At 38.8% G+C, this 22,513-nt stretch overlaps 1 protein-coding gene across 1 annotated transcript; it reads left to right on the top strand.

The window, feature by feature from the left end:
• Positions 1-560: 560 nt before the first annotated feature.
• Positions 561-21,071, top strand: LOC309589198 (rap1 GTPase-GDP dissociation stimulator 1-like). The gene is made up of 10 exons (XM_082309148.1): positions 561-686; positions 2,869-2,997; positions 4,189-4,314; positions 4,962-5,105; positions 9,149-9,283; positions 12,470-12,595; positions 16,876-17,015; positions 17,921-18,047; positions 19,104-19,232; positions 20,486-21,071. Exons 1-10 carry the CDS (start codon positions 566-568, stop codon positions 20,617-20,619), a joined length of 1,311 nt encoding a protein of 436 aa, XP_082165274.1. The 5' UTR covers positions 561-565; the 3' UTR covers positions 20,620-21,071.
• Positions 21,072-22,513: the final 1,442 nt, after the last annotated feature.

Raw genomic sequence — 22,513 nt, 5'->3', positions numbered from 1 at the left:
TATAGTCAGAGAAGATGAAACTGCTTTCCTCTTTGCTTTGCCACCTGTGCTTCAGTTCAGCATGAAGCAGAATAATCAGCTGGAACTACACTTGCTGGAATTCAAGCAGATGACTGTTCCTATACATCTAGGCTGAGACAGCCTTTAAGTACCTTGTTAAAGCTGAACCTTGGATCCCACAGATATCCACTCAGAACTCCAGGAAACAAAGCACCATGTAAATAAACACTTGCAAACCTACTGCATGGATTGTTAACACTCTTATCATTACAGAGCAGAGATCATTCAGCCTACTCAGAGAGAGCGGGATCTTCCTAACTTTGGCAAAAATCCTGAAGGGCAATCCACGATGTGCAGTGAAAGCAGCCCAGGTGCTTTCAGAGATAGCCAAGAATGGTACGTTGTACTAAAGTGGTACGACAAGGCATATTACAGCACATTAGCTGTATGTTTCCACTCTTGAGTTTTGTTTCCCAGCTACCAGCTATTGGTCTTGCAGTTGCAACTGTTTTATTTCAACATGGCAAAAAACCACAAGTCCCTCTCCTTTACCTACACAGAGGAAATGAAGAAACCATGTATTGAAGCAGATTTGGTTCTAACTCTGATACCTTTGCTGGAAAGCACAGACCAAGAAATGTTGCTTCATGCTGGGAGGGCTATTGGCCGTATCTGTTATGATAATCGTAAGTATGAACTTGAGAGAATCCTATTTTCCCTAGCTGTAAAGTATTATTTTATAAGGCATCGTAACCTGTAACTTATAATTTTTTTTTTTTTGAGACCTGAGCACACAATGCACTTCAGCCTCCAGTTACGGATACAATTCAGACAGCTCACAGACACCAGGCTGAATGCATCACAAACACCTCATAAAGTCTGGGTTTCCCCCTATAGTTTTTGACTTCACAGTGACCCATCTTTGTCAGAACTGCTCTGGAACTACAAGAATAGCAGAGCCACATACATATCTTAATTTTGTAGAACTGCCTTGGGCCCAAATACTGAATGGCTTTGTCCTCTTCCAAAGTAATAACAGCATCTATAAAGCAAGCACTTATTTTAAAAGTGTGTCAGAAAAAATATACTCTAAAAAATACAAAAATACTGAGATATCTATCTATGCAATAGGAGATCTTTGTGCTCCAGATCTTTCCATAAAACCAGTACACTAGCTTGCCTGCTGGTCTCACAAATTAAACCCTTTTCATTTACTTGCCCCAACAGTTTAAGATTTTTCTTTTACCTTTAATTCCCAGACTGACCAAAATATTTACTGCATACTGGAGGTAATATGGAACTTTTCACCCAGTATCTTCTATCCATTTCCCTCTGCCTTCAACCTACCTTCTCCTATCTTTCCAGTGGGGACCTTTATCTAGAAAGCTATGGGTCTGCCTCCCTGCACTGTTCCTATGAAATCCAAGCATGATAAGTACCTGGTATAGATTCTACTAGCCCCCTACAAATTAGATGTATTTGCCAAGGAATGCCACATAATAGTTTAAGACGACACTTCCCCACACGATTACATGCAAGGCTCATACAACTACTGTACACAGCATTGCTACAGCATATGGCCATACTGCAAATCTGCTTCACTTCTGTCAGAACACAGGTCCAGCATAGATTTGACAAGATGACTGTGACTATAAGATACATCCTTTAATAATTTCTATTACTAACACAGAAATAAATACATCATAGAAAAATTAACTTCAGTGATTCCCCGATTGAATTACAATTATATATGCTACAAGAGCACCCAGAGAGTTTCTGGTGTCTGTCGTACATGCTGATATCCAAGTTGCAGTCTAGTCCTCAGCAAGACACTGCTGCAAAAGCAGTGTCATTGTACTGTTAAGCAACCATCACTTGTATTTCATAGTTCTTGGCATTCTCAAAATCATTTTAGATATTAAGCTTTCATTCATTACAAGACAAACTACAAAAAGAAAAGTTATCAGTGTTTTCCTCAGCAATTCAGCATGTGGATGGAGACAACTGTAGTTAGTATATTAGAACCAGGACCGTATTAATTTTTACTTACTGTACTTCATTGACTTCCCTTAAGTCACACAAATTTACACCTGCTTGAGAACCTTACTCAGCCTATAAAAATTCCAAAGATACCTTGAATTCAAGCACTCCAAGACTCCCTACATGCTAAGCAACTAACATTCAAAAAACTGAAAGAGGATGATTCCCCTAGATGAACCTTAAAGCAGTCTGTCTCTCAGTGGTATCTTATAATAGCCCAGGTATTGCTAAAGTGCCTTGTTTTACAAAGAATTATTTTTTTTAAGAAACAAAAAAGAATCATTATTCTAACATGCAAAAAGCAGGCATATGGATATTTGCTACATCAGCCAGAACACCGTTGATCCCTGAAAGCAGTCATCACTAGACTATGCTTTATCTTGGGTTTCCAGTCCCTTCCATCTCCCTGCCCTTCAGAACAAAAGAAGCCACAGGACAATAAGGCCGAGATTCCCATTCCCCAAGAAAAATAAGCCAACTGTCTGTTTCTCACTCAATTTTCAGATACATACCAAGAGATACAGTCCATCAGAACTCGCTTTAGAAGCTGTACTAGTAGTAAAGATGCTCATGCAATTGCCCTTATATATTTTCACGGTGGCTTAATTCCTTGAGTCAAAGTAGAACCAGGAGGTTCAAAAAACTGTCCTGAACTTGCATTTCCCAACCACACGCATTAGCCTGAACCCACAGCACAAAAGCTGTACAAATGCTAAGTGTGAGAAAGAACCAGAAAATCTTGCTGCAAAGCATCTCAGTTGGACTCTTTTTAATGATTTAATTGGTCCCTATTTAATCACCTTTAACTTCTATGCTTACTATTACCAGGGGATCTTCAGGAAGAGCTGGTGAAGGTAGGAGTAATCACATCACTAGTCCGAATATTAACCGATTTTGCAGAGAGTGAACCACTTGTTCACGTTGATCTATTGGCCTTATGCAATCTTGCAGACCTTGGTAAGTAAATATTTTTGTATCTGGGAGCAAAATATCATCTTTACACTGTCACTGCCTTTCCATGTACATGCAGAACGCCCACAGGTTGGAGGTGTGTGTTTTGTTTTGGGAGTTTTTGTGGGGATTTGTTTTTGTTGGGTTATTTGGGGAAGGGTGGGGGTTTTGGGGTTTGTTTTCTAAACACTACTGATACCTAATCAGGGACTGGCCACAGTATCTGTATTGGAGAACGACTCTTTCCTAGAGTACCAGCAATTGCTGGTACTATATTGAAACAATTAAGACTTAATAGACAGCTTCTGACCCAGAAAAAAAAGTATAGAGGACATAACTTCATGTGGTAAATTGTCAGTTTCACCTACTTCAGATATGGTACATTAAATACTCATTTATTAAAAGTTTATTTCTATTTAATAATTAAGTTTATATACCTTTATGAAGCAGCTTCCCTTTAAAGAATTTTCAAATCAAAGGCATCTCCGCTGATTTAAAATACATCTGCCCTACTTTACACAAGTTGTAAGTAGTGATGGAAGAAAAAGACCAAGTAGACAAATATCACCACCACACTTTGTATATGGTCTGACTACAATTTGATTGACTGCTTCCTGCATTTAAGGGGAGAGGCAGGGAAGGGGCGTATGGTATCATACTGTCACATCATCCTCTAGTGAGTTCCGTCCTTTCTAGATCTCTTATTACTTAATACCATATTCTATTCAAATGTGTTCTATGTCAGACAGCAGCAAGCTTTAAAAAAAAAAATTGATCTTTGTTAAGATACATCTTGTAGATGTTTAGGATTCCAGCAAGACTAGAACCATCTATTCAAGGCAAAAAATATGCTACTACTGCAAACTGGCATGTACCAATTTGATATATTTGATAATCATACTACAGATGGATTTATAAGAGTCAGTGGAAGCAAGCCAGGATTAATTTGGCAGCTATTATAAGGTCATAGCTACAGGAGTTACACAAAAATAGTGTTAAAGAAAGAAGTGAGAGGGGAAAGGTATGGAATAGAGTTTTGCTGTCTCAGTGCTGTCCAAAGGCACAGAAGCTCCTATAAAACCAGAAAAAGCATTCAAAAAATGAAGTAGTGTCTATCACTTCAGATTATAGGAAGATATGCTTTTAATGTTTAATCAGATAAAGGAACATTCAAAATCCTGACTATCATATACACAGATACAGCCAAGGAAGCTCTAAGCAAGACAAAGGTTGCTGAACAGCTGGTGAAACAACTGAGAAGAGCAGAGAACCATGAGAGGTTAGAAATTGTCTTTGAGGTCCTGCAGGCACTTGCAGAAAATGGTAAGGATCCTTTCGGCTTGGGGGAATGAGGGAAGACTGTACTGGTACTTAGCTTAAGCTCTGGGTTCCGAGTTTGCCATGGGATGCTACTGATGCAACCAGCAATCCCTTCAGTGGAAATAAGCCGCAAGAACATATGAAATCCTGGCCTGAGCAAGACACTGAAGCTTAATAGGCAAGGCAACAAAAAAAGGAGGGAAAGAGTAACATTCCACTCTGTTTTGGTGGATCCATAAAATAGCAGATTCAAACTCGTATTCTCCATGGCATGTAACAGGAAAGCAGACAAGACATTGTTTTTTATAAAAAAATGACAACCAAATCTCTTAGAAGATGTCTAGTCTAAGCAGTGGTGTAACAAGCACCAACAAAAATCCACTAAAAATATCTAGATACCCGATACAGATTTTAAAGAAATGAAAATTCATGACTAGCAATACAAGAAATGCCAAAGATCAATGCAGAAACTTTGCTCATTCTGCCTTGGTGTCATTCTAGCACCAGAATGTCCGCTACAAACAAAACCAAAAAAAGTGACTGTGTCTGAAAAAAGACTGGCTAAAGTTCAAGGATTTAGCTTCTTAGTTTGAAACACTTCAACAAAGACCCAAGAAGCTTTTAGTGTGCTTTTACTGTGATCTCTACAGATGCTCTGAAAGTGCAGTTGGTGGAGGCAGGTGTGCAAGAGGTGCTGTCTGAGATCCTGCTGAAGCTCCAGGGTAGCTCACAGGCTGAAGATACATGCATTGTGAAGGCTGCATCAGATCTCATTGTCTCTCTGCTTCTTGGAGGTAAAAAAGGGAATACTGACAGTCAAGATACATAAAGAAACAAAATCGAAAAGTCCCCTTAGCAGAGGAGTTGCCATCTGCTCTGTTGCTTTCGTTTCCTTAACAGGGACACACCTGCAACCTGTTTCATAATCCTTAGGGGAATTCTTCTCAGACATCACACTTTTTCACTTTTTACAGCAGCCTAGTGCTCACGTTGCCATGCTTCCCTTCAAGCATATACATATGTTGCCTCAAGTTACCCAATACCACTGTGACTGCTCCTGCGCAGAATGCAAACGCAAGCACAAGAACTTCAGGCCATTGTAGCTGTACCTGTGGCTGTCAGTTCACAACCTGCTTCTGTAAGTTTACTTTTAAAGCTGGCCTAAGAGCCAGTTTTAAATTTAAAGCTAATCATCAGATTAAGTTCACATGCTATTGAACTACTGATGTTTCCACATTCAGTATTCCAAATCTGTGTACATACTTCGAACATTTGGATTAACAAATGAAATGTAAGAACTTTCTTGTAACGTAAGTTCTGCATCTATCTATTAACAAGAGACTACACACATTGCTGGCCTAGATTTTTCACTAAGTCTTTAAGCTGATTTCAGGAACAACACAAAATGGCTAAAGACCTAACAGCAACTTCGTTTAGGTGGCCTTGCTAGGTTGTATTTTGGGCAATACAGATTAAAGAATAAAACATCAAGAACTGGACACTTCTACTGCATCCCACCACTCCCAATCCCAAAGCAACCAACAATTTAAAGGTCTTAAATTATTAACTATAACAACAATCTAAGTCATCATTGATTCAAGTCTCCCCAAAGACAGGCAGAACAGTTCAGTTCACTTTGGAGCTAATTATAAACAGACATGACATATTCTCTCTATTTATCATGCCACAGATAAATACATGCAGAAGTTTTTTGCTAAGGGATGTGGCATCATCTCCCAGAATGTTTGTACTTGCATCACATCCAAACACATGCAGCTATGGAGACAGAAGCAATGGCTATTGCTAATGTTATAAAAAATGGTATGGCTGCTTATTCTCTGCCCTTCAAAGATGGAAAGCCACTGTTTGTGAGTGGAGAGAAAAGCAACACTATTAGATTTCATTGCTCACTGGCTCTGAAACAGTAACATTCTTGCTTTTTTGCAGACTTGCATACCCTTAAGTTACAGATGCTAATGATATTGAAGTAGTTTGAGGGACACAATTGTGAAAAATGGGGTGGTCAGGTATGCAAGCTTTTGCACTTTTTTTTTTTTTGCTTAAATCACACATTATTAGAGGGGAGACTCTGAAATGTTTCACGGCAAATACATTTGTTACAAACAAAAAAAATAACACACAGTTATTGATGTTTTAGGTTCTAAGTCACTTTTAGGAAGGGAGGGGTACTCAGACACATCAGGGGAAACAATAAATCTCAAGATAAGCCATTTTATCTTTCACACTTTCCTATTACAGAAAGCAATGAGCCTTAATACCACACAGAGAGAAACACACAGCGACTCTTATAAACAGACTCCTGGAAGGCGTGCTATGCTGAATCAGTCAGCAGAAGATACCCCACCATATTTTCTGTCCTTTCTCACTGACAGCTACTGTACTGCACTCAAACTCAATTAACAAAACAGAGCTTTTTCAACATTGCTCAACTTTCTGCATTAATATGTGCTTAATTATCATAAAAGATTCCCTCACATCTGTGTGAATGTTTAGCTAGTCAGTCTCATTTTTTTTAAGCAAGCTATCATACACACATCTCTCCCCCTTCCCCCACATCCTTTCCAGACTCCTTCTTCCTTGTCTTATACCTTGCTCTGAATCAGCCATTGTGCATCATGGTTCTACAAAGGCCACAGAAATGCCCTTTGGTGCCTTTAAACTGGCTATCTTCAATTTATTCAGCTGAATAGCTTGCTTTGTCACTCGCTCTTCTCCCATCTCCCCCACAACCCCATTGGATTATTCACTTTTTCCACATGAAACATCTCTTTCAGGCCCCAGTATGTGCCACTGATGTATGCACAGCCTTTAATCTAAGGGGAAAAAAAAAAATCCTATGGAAATCTGATCTCAGCATCAAATTACTTCTGAGGCAGCGAAAAGATGACAGACAGCTTTTGCAGCTATGAAAGTGGCTGCTCCTATCAGACTTTAACTATAAGCCATTAAATTGAAGGTTCTGCTGCTATCCAAGCAAAAAATCCATAGGACAGAGAACCAATTTGGAGCTCTGTGACAATCAAAGCAAGGCAACCACTAATGGATTCTGCCTATTCACACTTTACTACAAGAGAAAAAAAATGCTCTGCCATTCTTTGGTTTGAAAGGTGGGGGGAAGAGAGGAATTAAGTTCAATTAAGGTTAGTCTATATGAAGATCAAAGTGTTTTGCCTGTAAAATTTTGTCAGACTAAAAGAGATGGTCTGTTCCTAGAGAACCTATTTCTAAAGAGAACTGGGCAACTTTCCTCATATACTCTGATCTCCAAAGATTAGGACCAGGCAAGAGAGTATTTGGAGAATCACAAGCAAAAACATCAGCTTTAGAGAATGTATGCAAAAAGATTTTTGCATGAGTAGAATTTAAACTATCTCATAGACTGACAGTTCTCTTATGAAAATATCCACTTACATTTTATAAGCATTTGATAAATTCTTATTTAACGTATGTAGTAATACAGGGGGGAAAATATGCTACTAACTGAAATGCTAAGAGGTTAAAAGGAATAGTAGGCATTGGTTCAAAAGACAACATGGAAGAGTTTCTACTACTTTGGGATGGAAAAAACATTCAAACCAGCAAGGGTGTTAAAATTACTAGAGCCATTTTTAAGTGGTATACACATAAAAATTAGAAGTCTTAGGCATGCAGTTAGCGCCATGAGAAGCGCCCAACACTACTTTTGGCCACATTCTGTATTTGTATGAAGTCTGTATAGTACCACAGATACTTGTTTACCTCAGGTGAAGATGTGGTCTTCCTGTATAGTGTTCACACTGCTTTGCCATGTTTTAACAAACAGCATTCATATGGTAACAGGACAGCAATAACGAAACATTGACTGGTGTCAGGAATATGCTTCCCTTGAGGTATAATAAACTAATAAAATAAAATACAGAAAAATATTTGCCAAATGGCATCTTCAAAACACTTCCTTCAGGAATGATGCAGACCATAATATGCAGGGTTTCCTTTTGCTCTTTAGGAGAACACTTTCTTATTTCCTATCAAGGTGAGCTAAGTAGCTTTTGGTAACAAAAGGGCTGTCACATCTGCAGAGCAAGTTCTCAAAGAGAGAGGGAGACATACAGACATGCACTGACAAAATATTGCAGAGCATCTACTGGGCAAAACGGTAGTTCTTTGGAATGTACAAATCTGCTCTTTCGCCAGCATCAAACAGATCAGAACTCTCTAGGTCAACTCATTTTCCTAGCTTCGTATGAGTGCAACACAATTAGACTTCGCATTTCAGAAAGTGGGTTTCTCAAAACAGGCAAGAAAAACCTAGGCCTGATTCTTTCGATGATTACTTAATGACAAATTATTTGACCGAATACAAGGAGTAACAGCCGTACAAAATTAGTAATCAGACCCACCATTGCCGAATAAGATCCTTGGTCTCACAATAGTCTCTTAAACCAGTAGAAGAGCAAAATTGCAGTACTAAAGCTATCCTGTGGAGAAATGGAAAATGCCACCAGTGTTCCACCAGATATACAGTGGAAAATAAAGCAGTACTGAGGAAGAAATTGACTGGAGAACATACGGTTTTGAATTTGACAGTGACTGTCCCTAGAAAGCTCTCTCAAGATAAGCTTTACTAGGGAGTGTCTCAGCATCAGTTCACAGGTGGTCAGCATCCACTTCTCTCTAGAGAGTTGAAGGTTGTAAAAAACAATGCAAAAACTACAGTCTAGATCTTACCAAGACATGAAAACAGTCAAGGCAAAGACTCCCTGAATTCTCTATTTGCATGATTAATTTCTATCATTCCATATATCTCTCTCACCTGCTTGGTTTTGCCTTTCTTCAGATGGCAACTGTGTACGAATGGTACAGCTGGGAGTCATACATCAGCTTCTGGATCTTTTGGAGAAACACGTAGAGAGCGGGGACATCTCTGTTCAACATGCTGCACTCAGTGCACTTCGAAACCTTGCTATACCAGGTACAGAGTTTGAAGACCACTGACTTAGTGTGATTCTTTGTAAAGATGGGTCATTTAATGGAGATCTACACAGCTCTGTCCAAATCACCAATTCCAGTCCCTTGTATTTTGAGAGGCAATTGACCTTTTTTCCCCCTGCAGAGACATATATGTTTGAATAATTCATCAGGACTTCTCATCTACATAAAGGGCCTAAATATAATAAAGTGTGATCTCATTGCCAGCTGCTGAAATGGTTTAATATTAACAGCATACAGCAGTTCAAGACAAAAAATGCAGAATGGGGTTTATAGCTTAAAATACAGAGTATGAGGTGGAGCTATCACATCACAGCTGACAAGGATTTAATAAACCTGTTCCTCTTCTATAAAGCCAATATTCATTGCAAATTTGGCCTTTGTAACACACTGAAAAAACTACAATACTTAAAAGGAGCATATAGTAAAGATGGGGAAAGACTTTTTAGTAGGGCCTGTTGCAACAGGACAAGGGGTAATGGTTTTAAACTAAAAGATGGTAGATTTAGACTACATATAAGGAAGACATTTTTTACAATAAGGGCGGTGAAACACTGGAACAGGTTGCCCAGAGAGGTGGTAGATGCCCCATCCCTGGAAAGATTCAAGGTCAGGCTGGACAGGGCTGCGAGCAACCTGATCTAGTTGAAGGTGTCCCTGCTCATTGCAGGGGGGGCTGGACTATATGACCTTTAAAGATCCCTTCCAACCCAAATAATCCTACTCTTGTGATCTCTTGTTAATACACATCAGAAAACTGTGCTGCTTCTCATCTCAAATTTCATGCTTCCACGTGAAAGTGCAACTCAGGGCAAAAATGTTTTGCTGGAGACTTAGCGGTACGGCACCATACAACGCAGTCCTTACACTGCTATACAGTACTCCAGAGAAGAGCATGACACCAACGTTATTTTCTGAAAATAGAAGAACTTGAAGTTGTCTGCCAATTTTATTATGTAAGCTAGCAGCATGCTTGGTTTAACAGGTTGTATATGTAATCATCGCTTGAACAAGCGAGAGCCCCAGACTATACTAGTTGCTATTTTGCCTCCACCACTTCCTTTTAAAGCCTGATACACCCTCATTTCTTCTTACAGACAGCTCTCTTCAGAACTTCACCTATTTCTTTCAACTTATTTTTGATATGCTCTCAAGTAATTTATTTAGTTTGGCTTATAGTATTATCATACTCTCTGGATCATAATAGCCAAACATGTCTGTCTATTCAGTATTTTAATAAACGTATTTCACACCATAAGCCCCTCGCTGGTTCTATGTATATTTTATTTTTCTGTGAAGAGATTTTCTAGCACCATTCACATCAGCAGACAGAGGCCTGTGCAAATTGCTTTTGGGTGGTAATAGAGTATGCAGTATTTTGACCATGCATGCCAGCTACCTTACATCAGTTACAACCTAACACAGAAGACAGTCATAGAATCATGAAAAAATCAAGAGAGCCACCCAGCTGAAATTAGGAGAGTAATTTAGTAGGCAAAATGTAGCTATCTTTATTAGAATGAAAAGGTAGATGTTTTCTATAAGCCTAGGGGTGTCCCATGCTTAGTTCTCATTGACTTCACTCCTGCAATATGTACAATAGGATTTAATGATTACAATCAGCAAAGATACCAATTAATCGCATTTGAAAGACAGCAATTTTGATGTAGTTTCCCTTGGCAACAAGCAGAGATAATCACATTTTAACTCACAACAGAACCCGTTCCTCAACAAATAGCAAGGCTCACTTTTTTCTATGCCAAGCCCAGGCATTCCTTGGGAATTCCTTAACAAAGCAATGAACACAGCTGACTTTGCAAAGATTACAGGATCTAAAACTCCAGAAAAATGTGGTTGCAACCTGCAACTTCACTCCAGTATCACTGCCTGCTACATGTAGTACCAGCAGATCTTACTGTTCTTTGCAGCTGTACTTGAAAAGCCTCAAATCTGAATTATAAAATAGCAATGTATCAATACAGAGTCTATTTTGGTTCTGTTCAAGTCTCTTACAAATCATTTTAGATATTTCCAAGTGTGGGCAATGCATCACACTTAAAATGATATTCCTACACTGTGCTTTTCCTCATCATTTTGTAAAAATATCAAAGCATAGAAGCTGTAAGACATTCCCTCACAATAATACATCCAGAAATACACAAACTCCACTTTCAACAATATAGTCTGCTACCGGGGGGGGGGGGGGGGGGAACCTGAGTGCAAATCTAAACATATCCTAAAATAAAAATTAATTAAATACGGGCCACCACTTGCAAATGGGCACAGGGGAAGTCTTCAATTCGAGTAGTGATCTTAAAAGAGAACAAGTGCTTATAAAAAAATTGAAAAAAGTCATTATGCTCTAGTGAATGGAGTCAGTCTGTGCAACTGAAAAACAAGGACATTAAGAGTAAGTTACTTAACAGTTTCTACTTCTCAATTTGCCCAACAGAAGGAGGAAGGGAGAGAACAGTTAATCTCCCCAATTTCACTGTCCTGTCATTCCCCTGCTCCTCAAAAAAGGCATGCAGATGATGGGAACAAAATTGCTCTGGAGGAAGCAGCTTTTGGTAGCACAGTCAAGCAGCATTAGGACTCTTTCCAGACAAGCTTCTGATTATTACCCGGGATTACTGCACTAATGACTGGAGCAAAGACACAAGAATTAGGAGAGGAAAGCACATAAACACAGGCATGAACAACAGGAGATCAGTGAGCTCAAATACAAAAAGAAAATTAATTCTCAAGAAATACGGCTATGCAAATTGCTTCCACTGCCTAGTTCAATTAAGATAAGCAAGCATAGGAAAGGCTTGCTCATGTGAGTGGGCAAGTGGACAGATAATCTAGTACAACTAGAAAAAGGAAGAGAAACAACAGTGCTGCGTTTATCCTTTTATGTACTTCACTCTGGGCAGGGTTGAGATCAAAAGTAACCAAAATATCGTAACAGCAATTCCTAGGAAATTTTTAGCTCAAAAGAGAAGTCTAAACAGTCAGGTAATCCTGACTTCATTTCTGAGTGCTCCAACAAGTTGGACCTTTTGTTAAGAGCATAACAGAGCATAAACTTCAGAACAACAGTTATGTCACATCTGTATTTTCAGATGCTTGTGTAGTTACTGAGCTTCACATCAACATCTTTTTTTTTTTTTCTCCCATTTTCTAGTTGTTAACAAGGTTCAAATGCTGGAAGAAGGTGTGGCAGAACGGATTCAAGCACTTCTAAGGTCAGAGATGCCTCCTGTGCAGTTTAAACTTCTTGGAACCCTACGGCTGTTAGCAGATGGTCAAGGTAAGGAATTGCTAACGTTTACTGATGTCAGCTATACACCCCCCTTCTCCCCTCCCGTGCAAGACAACAGATGTGCAAGGAGACTACAGGCTAAGTGTCCTGCTAACCTAATTCCATTCAATCTGGAGAGGTTCCAACAGAGATGATTGCCAGAGGCTGCGAGCCTTCCATACTGACCCGGTCAGCCTCAGAGGTAGATGAGAAACAAACCAAATGGAAGACTGCAGTAGTCAGTGAGAAATGGCAAAGGCCTGAAGGAAGATGTTTTCCACCAGAAATATACCAGCAAGGCATGAATATGATGGAAGAGTCAGGCTAAGGATTTACAGTGCCAAGTCACAGGAAAGCAAATCAATAGAACTGGAGAATATAAAAGGACCAAAGGGAGCTGGGGTGGAGAGAGGCAGAAGAAAGAAGTTTCTACCAGTCACACAGTGTCCGTGTACACCTGTTGCCAGGTTTATCTTGCTGCTGTGTCTCAAATGTTGAATTTACTTTGCACGCTGAAATATGGGATTATCTACTTGCACTTCATTCAGTTTTACAGAGGTGGGTATGCAAAGGCAACAATACTCACTCTGTCCATACAGTTGCATTTTGAGAAACATGCACAATATCAGAATCACGTTAAGATCTACTATATTTTAATTTAGCCTTAGACTTATCTAGCTTCTTACCAGAGTAGAACACAAAAACAAGTGTTGTGGGGTTTGTTTTTTTTTTTTAATGATAAAGTGTTCTAGTTCTTTCCTATCACCAGAGCAGCTGCTCTAGAATGCTCATCAGTACAGACCACCTTGATATGCAGGAATAACAAGACATAGGTCAAAAACAGAATCAGAAAAGTTATGACCATTTTGTGATGGGAACTTGACATCTGGTATGGAACAATTACAAACACAAATTCATTAGTTATATGGAAGGGGAAGAAAACCTCACTCTCCTACATTCCACGCTGCACTCATTTACACCACTGCAGACACCACTTTTATATGGCAGCTACTTGCATCTTTTTCTTTTTTCTTTTTTTTTTTTTTTTTTTTTTTTTTGAGATAAACTCATGTTAATTTGCACTGATTCTAGTCCAGTAAAAAGCTGATTTTACTTGTATTTCACCATGGTAGAAAACGGACATTGCAAGATATACAGAAACTTAGCCTCTTCTTCCTGTTAGGCTTTGAAGGAAGTCATTAAAAGGTCATTTCTCCAAAGTTATATCTGAATTGTGACAGGGGAGACCATTTAGCTTTTAAAATTGAAACATCATAATAACACAGATCTAAATTATCAAACACTACATTATCTTTTTTTTTTAGTTAATGCTATTTACCAGCCCTAATATGAAGTTGGAATTTGGCACAAAGTGGTACAATTTCTGAATTTGAAACAATACAGATATCAAAGTGCAGAGCAGAAAAAAGATGTAGAAGATTATTCAATGTTTACCCATTCCTGCCTATGAGCACACAATTCTCCCACCTTAATTACTTTCTATTTTGTTTACCCATGAGCTAACATTGCCCTTAATTAACTCAGCCTGAAACTCTTATGCATACACATTTACTAAGAAGTCCACACTAAATTAGTTAATTGCATTATCTAGTATAAATTCATTACACTGACAATCACTGGGCATGCTGAGGCCTACCGACTAGAAGAGGTAGGTTTCTTCCTAACAATAGAAAACTGCAATCAGAATTGTCAGCTTCATTACACTAAAGATGTTAACATTAACTCCTGTTTTTTCCACTGTTCTGCTTCAGAAGAGCAGAAGAATTTTTGCACTTCAACAGCCAAAGGACTTTCAGCTCAACTAGTTCAATCATACACACAATTTATTCAAATTTGGCGTTTTGTAAGTTAAAAGGTCCTCCTGCTCCTGTTAAGAATAACCAATTGGGTTTTATCTCAAAGAGCTCTATTCCTGGTAGACATCAGGAAGTCCCTGTCAAACTGGGTCAAGACACCTCCTTTGAACAAACCTCTTAAACTGGTTCCATTCACCACCCTCTTACCTCTTTCAGCTTTCTGTACTAAACTGATTACCATGATCCCCTCAGACTAACATGTAACATCTGACCTAGAAACAAAAGCCTTTCTGTTACAGGAGGTAATATGCAGCTGGTTGTGCAACGAGAAGTAACTCCTATCTCAAAACAAACATGTTCAACTAGGCTAGAAGCTCCCAGATTCCTTGCGGGATTTTGATCTGTGGATTGTTCCTTAGTGTACAGGACAAATAAAAAAAAAAAAGGAAATGCCCATTCTTCCTCATCTCCCTCCCCAAAATAGAAAGAGTATAGGTTGACTTACAGTTTCTGCAAAATATCCAGAGTAATCATGTGGTTTATTGACACTGACCTTCTGGTGCACACTCTAATTGACCCTTTCCAGAGTATCTCAAAACAAATGCAACATGAAGAGAAGGACAGCTAAAGAAACAGGAGCAGGGTGATGCCCTTATCAGCCAAACCTATGCCTTTATTCCAGATGTTAATGTTGGTTCTTCCTCAGGTCTTTGCTTCAGCAAAGCTCCAAGAGACAAACTTTCCAGTATCTGAAAACCGTGCAGACTTTTCCGCACATTTTTCCCTTTCTGAATTTGCTTCCAAAGGAGCAGGGATCTCCCTGGTTACCTTCTTGCAGGCCTGGAACTATTTTAAAAGACTGGAAAAGCAGAAAAAGATTGGAAAAAGCTCACAGACCTTTTATAGCCGTTCTTAGGAAATGTATATGTCCCATGAAGGCCTTTACCACATCTTTCCTTCTTCAGAGCACTCAACACATATTTCATGTTTATCTGCTCTGGTCCTCCAGCACTGAGGGGTGGGGCGCAGGCATGGGACAGGACTCAAGGTGACCAAAATGAAGTCAACAAGAAAAACCCTTAATTACAAATAACTACACAAGACTCTTAAATTTGAATGAAATCTTGTAACCATGGTATATTTTTGCAAATACAATAATTCTATACCAGAAGTGAGGATCTGTCCTGTGACTACTCTTGCCTCTCAGTTACTACATCTGGTGCCCAGTTGGAAGTGCTGTGCATTTATATCCTCAGTTCATTATCAACTGGAACACAAGGAAACAGCAGTTTGGCAGTTTACAAAACAGCTCTTTTTGTGTTCAAAGCCAAATGGGTGAGCACTCAATTCCTACAAAAAGGCAGCTTAAGTTGTGCACATTACTACTTTCTTATCTTTCTCCTGCTATCCTTCACTTAGAAGAAAATTCCAGTTGAACCAAGATGTGGAGCAGAATCAACTAACTGCAATTACCGAAGCAGTGTTTACCAGAAGTCCTCATGGCTGAACCCCCTGCTTAACATATTTGGCCAAAATAGAGTATCCACAGTCCTCAGCACCCTTATATCTGCATTTTTCCTTTGCTTAGGAAATCACTTTCCACCAGTTAGTAAATTTTGATCCACAGCACTTTAAAGATGTATTATTAAATTGCAATAAGACTCATGTGGAACCATGTGTTAGACTGAGGCAATGTTGAGAGAGCATGAGTAAAGTTCCTTTTGCTGCTGAACTAAGAGCTTTGGGAGTAGTCTCCCTTAGTGGCAACAAGCCTTAAACCACAGCATATCATTAGAGTTCCACTTCTTAGGAAAAGTTCTCTTGTCAGGTTTTTTCCAAATGTCAACCACACAGATTAATACTTCCAGCAAGTCTTGAGAAGGGGTTCCTGAAACACAGGAAGGCAAATTAAAAGGCTCCTCCAAACTCTGGGGGAAGTTTTGATGATGCCCAATACACAGTCCAACACCCATTCTTAAGACTTGAGACATGCAATTACAGATATGCTGCAATTCTAAGCTAAGACTTGGCTTCCCACATGCTGCCAACAGTAATTATCACCATTACTAAGAGTACTGAAACAGCAAGAACAGACTCTGAAGAGCCCATGATTACATCTGTGCAGGGCTCAAAGAGCAAGTGCAAGAAACCAAACAGGATTTCAGTACAGCAACAGAATATTTGCTTTCAAAGATACAAAGCTGCTCATTTTAAGCTGCTCCAGCAGCCTCTTAAAAAGGATAGGTCTATCAGAACAGCTTACTTTGTTCTTTACCTCCAAGAGTTACGCTAATACAATTGGCATTCCTCAGGTAAAGTTTTCCAAGATCCCTTAAAAGCCCAATACTTTATTTACAGCTCTTAATGACTGAGCTCAGGCCTGTGGTCCTGGCTACTTCCACATTTATATTTCTGTAACAAAGACTGAGAAGTCTGATTTTGAATGTCTCCTAATGATGCTTTTCTCTCCAGCTGATGCAGCTGAAATCTTGGGCCAAGACCCCATGCTGCTCAACAGACTTGTGCAGTGGTGCAATGCTAACGACCATGCCGGCATTCGTGGAGAAGCAAATCGGCTGCTAGCATCGATCTTGAGTCACAACAGATCCCAGGTACGAGAGCTATTGGTCTGATACATTTCTACTTTACCCTTCACAAACATTTTTAAAGCTTGTCAATATAGCTAGACGTTAAGTGTTAAACAGCACATACAGCTTTATCGTTAAAAACATGAAAGTTCACAATAAAACCCCCTGTAGTCTGCCTCAATACCAATAGGGGGGAGGTGAGCAGGAAAGCAGTGCTCTCCATAGTCACAGAAACAAACAACATGATTACTTACCATCACTTGTCAACTTCTACCCTGCTTGAGTAAGGCTTGACAAGTGCTAAGTAGGTAAAGCTTTTCTATTTCCATAAATATTAGTTTCAAATTTCAAATTAAAATGGCAAAGATAACCCAGACCTGTCCCAAACGTCAGTCCTCCAGGAGATCCAAAGAGCCCATGTATCTACCTAGTGATGGATCAATCTGGAATGATCTGTATCTGCTGGCATATTAGAACAGGCTTCTGTTTCTTGTAAATCATGCTATTATCCACAGGCATCCCAACCGTGCTTTACTTTGAGGTAGTGATAAAAAGAGTAGATATTATCTGCACAGGCTTCAATAAGTTAAAACTAATCTTTCCTAGTTTGAAGGTTTGAAATGAAAAATTGGAATAAGGTCAAACTAAAACTCTTGAGATAAAATATATCTTTTTATCTTACAGATATGTATATACATAATTGTAAGTATTGATATTCCAAGTAAATTAGACCAGCCCTACGCAGACATGTATGATCAGTGCAAAAAGAAATGTTATCTCTAGTCTTCAAATATCATCAGCTTGCATTGCAGCAGGCAAATAATTTCCATTCATTCAGAGGCTGAAGAGTGCAATCTTATTACTCTCTTCATTCTACTTTATTCATAAGTCAGATCTCCATCTGTAATATGTTACCTTTTCTTTAACAGGAAGTGGTCAAAGCCATCCAGGAGGCACAAGGAGTGAAGCATCTGGTTTCCATGACAACAAGCGAACACACTGCCATGCAGAATGAGGCTCTGAATGCCTTGGCAATAGCATCTGCAATTGATTTAGGTATTTTTCTTCTAAAAACATTTACCTGTGCAAGATCTTCAATTATTAAGAAACATTGTCATGTTGTTAATTCTACATAACATGTAAGAAAAAGCATGTTTCTTGTCTAGATTTAGCTCTTCAGCATGAAATAAAGGTCAGCCATCCAGAAGATCATAAAAGCAACAGGCTTCAGGAATTGCCTGGAGATTTTTTTGTTTAGGGTAGAGTCAAATGATCAGGTTGTGTGGACAGGCACAATCTGTTGAGTAGCATGGTATGATGTTAGAAACCTAGACAAAAAACCAGAAGGAAAGTAAAGGTGATGAAGACTAGAGAAAAAATTGAGAAAGCCTAAATGAAGACAAAATTAAGGACAAACTATGGACTTGAATGGTCACTGAAGACTATAAATGAAGGAATTAATTGTAAGAAATTTGAATGCAGGAGAGAAAGCAGAAGCACAGACAAAAGGGCCTTGTAGAAGCTGCAAATGAAACAAGTGAGAAAACTATACAGGTTCTAACTACTTTTACTGAGCTAATTTTCAGAGAGATTGAATATAATTTTTTTCAGATTTTTCCTGTATGACCAATCACATTTGAAAATGGGTCTCAATTTATTACAATAAAGACATTCACCACAGAAACCTAGATACATCGCAAGATAAATTGGAAAGAAATAGTCAACTTGAAATTTGGAATTTCCTATACCAACAAGCAAGAGAGTAAAGAACTCTTTTTACTGCTTGATCCATCATTAAGGCGCTCAAACTGAATTGGGCAACTAATGTGAATCAACATTTCTAGCACTGATCATTGCAAATTTTAATCTATTATGAAGTTATTTTATACAATCTATAGTATACAGGTTCTGTGTTCCAGAATGAGGCAGGTGAAGAAACACTGTACAGAAAATACAGAAATAAACCAGCACAGAAAACAGATGCCCAAGACATTCCTGTACAGCCAATTTGAAATGAAGCCAGTCAGGAATTTTATTTTTAAAAAGCAAGCATGCTCACTTTCTAGTGTCTTTACAGGTAACAGCTCAGGTATTTGTTTACTTATTTTTCAGAAACCCTTGAAGAGTCTTTTAAGGAATCACAGCTAGTTCAAAGCTTACACAAACTTCTACAAGATGATAATACAAGTCCTGAGGTGAAATATAATTCAATGGGTCTTTTGTGCAGTCTTCTTAATTCAGGTAACTTCATTTTAAGTTGTCTATGATGAAAAGATGGATATTTGTGATGAAAAAGCAAGTGTTTTCTCTTACTGAAATGTGCTGCTTGCAATGTTACAGTCAGTGAGTAGTAAAGGGTAATAAAAAGGTTCATTCTTTATTGATCACCAAAAATCCCAGTCAAGTAGCTTGCTTCTTTATGAAAAGTTGATTAAACCGTCAGCTGAATAAAAAAAAAGAAAGGCTTTATTCCAGTGAGTCAGTGGCATAATGAAGTCCTGAAACAGCAAAATTAGAGCCTTGGGGAAAAGGCATCTTTGTCCAAATTCACCATGTACAAGTGTCTGGCAGTCCCAAGTCCTTTATGTATACCACAGCATTTTTGTGTTCAAAGAAATAAAAAGTCTGTATCATCTTCTACAGGCAGGCATACCTGTGTTCTGCCTATGCTGTAAGCAAACCCGAAGCTGAGATAAACCATCGAGTTTAGCAATGCTGCCTTCGCACAGCAACTTTTAGTAAAACATATGAAGGATATGATTTCAGTTTCTCTCACTCCATGGTTAGGGAAGACTTCAAATGCTTCCAGCAAGGTCAGACTCATCAAGGATGTGTGGCACCAACTGAAAACAACCACCTTGAAACCAGGGGTCCAAAGATCTCATGCCAGTTTCTCACGTCTTAATACATAAATCATGTAAACTGAAAATAATGATTGTGCTCAGGCAAGGATCTGCCACAAGGGGAGCTGCCTTTCAAATCCTGGAGCCACCCTATATCAGCAGACAAGCTGGATTTTGCAGTATGCTCTTATTTTTTCCCTGTAGCCACACAGACATTGGAATAGGGATAAGCATTTTCATCCTTCAGTGCTACTACAGAGTATTGACACAACAGATGTGATCTATAAGACTTTTTTCCAGAGGTGTATATACTTAGCACTTTATAGACTAATTGCAACACTAAGAGTTGAGTCTCACTAATATGAAAGGCTAACAAAAAGCATACAGGCAAGAAATGCTGGAACTTGTCCTGTATTACATTTTCAACACAGTGCTTTTCTTCTGTTTAATCAGTTCTTGGAAGTCAAACAGGAGAAGAAAAATCTTAACCTGTTCAATATTTTCAATGGCTGAAAAGGTATCTATTGAGAGAAATTTATTTAAAGGAGCTCATTTTAAACTGCAAGTGCTCCAAACTTGTCTGACAACAATTGTTGGGAGCCACTATGCCATGGCATGTCACTAAAAGTCAGCATTTCATCTCCCATTCAGGTGATTTGAGACAAGAAATAGAAGACAACAAGATTAAAGAAACTCTCGAAAAACTCTGCAGTCACAGCAACGCAAATGTGGTCAAGGAAGCTGTCACAACATTGCAAGTTTTAAGAGGAGAGACACCCCACTAGCCTCCCTTCTTCCCCACAGCAACCCTGCGCTGCTGCTGAGGCAAATGCAATAAAACGCCAGCTTTGCCAACCCTACCTTGCATTTGTCATGTTGCCGCATAACCAACAATATTAAAGTCCAGGTACAGCTCCTGATTTTAAAGATGTACATACAAAAAAAAAAATACTCATTTGCTCATCTATTTGGCCTACATATACTTGCATCACTGCTGCTCTTCACTGAGCTACTAACACACAGCAGTAGGAATAAGGCCTGTCAAGCAAGTGGTCTTAGAAAAGATCACATGAGAAGCATCAGGCAGTTACCACTTCTGTAATACATTTTTAAGCTGCTTGGTCTTGTCAAACCAGGATATCCCTTGCAACTTTCTTATATCAATAGGACTTTAAAATCATTACAAAAAAATCTCAAGCTTATATCACGCAACCTGAAACAATGGGTTTTAGATTAGATAGAGCTGTAGCTTAAACAATACAAAGGGCTAACTGGCACCAATTCAACCTCTGCACGCTGCAAATCAACTTGTGAGCCCAGCTGTTAACGGAACACGTTAAAACCACCACAAAATTGTACCTTTAAATCAGGTCCCGCTTCCATTTCCAATTTTAAAGTTCATCTGAGTTTTTACCTGCTAGTGTCACAAACTATATTCTTAAGTATCTGAGGTCACAGTCTTGTCTTAATTTCAGAGTTGCAGCTATCATAACCTGGAATGAGACTTGGTAGAAGCAAAGTTTACAAGAAACTGCAGTCAGTGTCCATACACAGAGTGCTTGGATGAGATATAAATTAAAGCCAGTTAGAAATTACAAGTGGGCATGTGTGAAGATTTGGAGGCAGCTGGCATTTCATTAAATTATCTCCAGAAAGAGAACCTGGGTTTAACTTTAGATAATGAGGACATGGTTTAGTGGTGGACTTGGCAGTGATAGGTTAACGGTTGGACTCGATGATCCTCAGGGTCTTTTCCAACCATAACAATTCTATGATAATGAAAAATTGTAGTAAAACAAATGTGTCTGAACATTGACAGAAATCTTTCATATTTAAAAATGGCCACTTGACAAAAAGGTAAGAACAGGATCTATTGCACAACTTGTTCTTATAGGAACTTTTTGAAGCAGTTGCAAGTATGTTACAGGGCCACATTGCCAAGACCTAGGAGATCAAATTCAAAACCTTGTAGTAGTAGCTACTGAAGAGCTAGGGAACAATGACTTTTTAGCCCACAGTAAAAATTATTGGGGAAAACAAATAAAACCCAAACCAAACCAGAAAAGCACTGACCTTTAAAAAATTGTTATAAAGCAGGGAATATTTAAAAGTCAACAAGGCCTCCTGTTCTCAAACAATTTGAGTGTAACTGGCTTATGTCTGCAAACAAACATTACAACTTTGTTCCTGCAAAAGCTTTCCCACTTGCAAAACTTGTTAGCTCTATTTAGCCCACTACATTTGCCACCAAATATCACTTTCAGGAGTACTCTTGAGAAAGTGAATTTCATAAAACCACCCCAGACAAGTCACCTGGTGAGTAACACACAAGCAGGTTTTGACCACATAGTAGGAGAAAAGAAAAACAAGAGCTGAATCATGTGCAGTTTCCTCTAGCTTAAAGCACACAGTGCTATGGGCATCCCACACATTTCCAATGTCAAAATGAGAAATAGCTTCAGACAATCTCAACTTCAGAATAAGATCTGGAGTTGTGCCTAAACCAGGCATTATCATGAGATATATCTGGATCTATTACAAGGGGGAGGGAGAAAGAGAGAGAAAGAGAGAGAAAGAGAGAGAAAGAGAGAGAAAGAGAGAGAAAGAGAGAGAAAGAGAGAGAAAGAGAGAGAAAGAGAGAGAAAGAGAGAAAGAGAGAGAGAAAGAGAGAGAGAGAGA

Source organism: Platalea leucorodia (genome assembly GCF_965183815.1).
Source record: "Platalea leucorodia genome assembly, chromosome: 4".
Taxonomy (NCBI): Eukaryota; Metazoa; Chordata; class Aves; order Pelecaniformes; family Threskiornithidae; genus Platalea; species Platalea leucorodia.
The sequence above is the reverse complement of the archived record's forward strand: the minus strand, read 5'-3'. Positions and strand labels throughout refer to the sequence as shown.

Bases quoted from the DNA above. Each gene is read 5' to 3' on its own strand.
- LOC309589198 (XM_082309148.1), top strand. From the start codon at position 566: ATGAAGAAACCATGTATTGAAGCAGATTTGGTTCTAACTCTGATACCT. The intron at 18,048-19,103 runs GTATTTTTCTTC...CTTATTTTTCAG, and splicing joins AGCATCTGCAATTGATTTAG to AAACCCTTGAAGAGTCTTTT. The intron at 19,233-20,485 runs GTAACTTCATTT...TCTCCCATTCAG, and splicing joins GTGCAGTCTTCTTAATTCAG to GTGATTTGAGACAAGAAATA.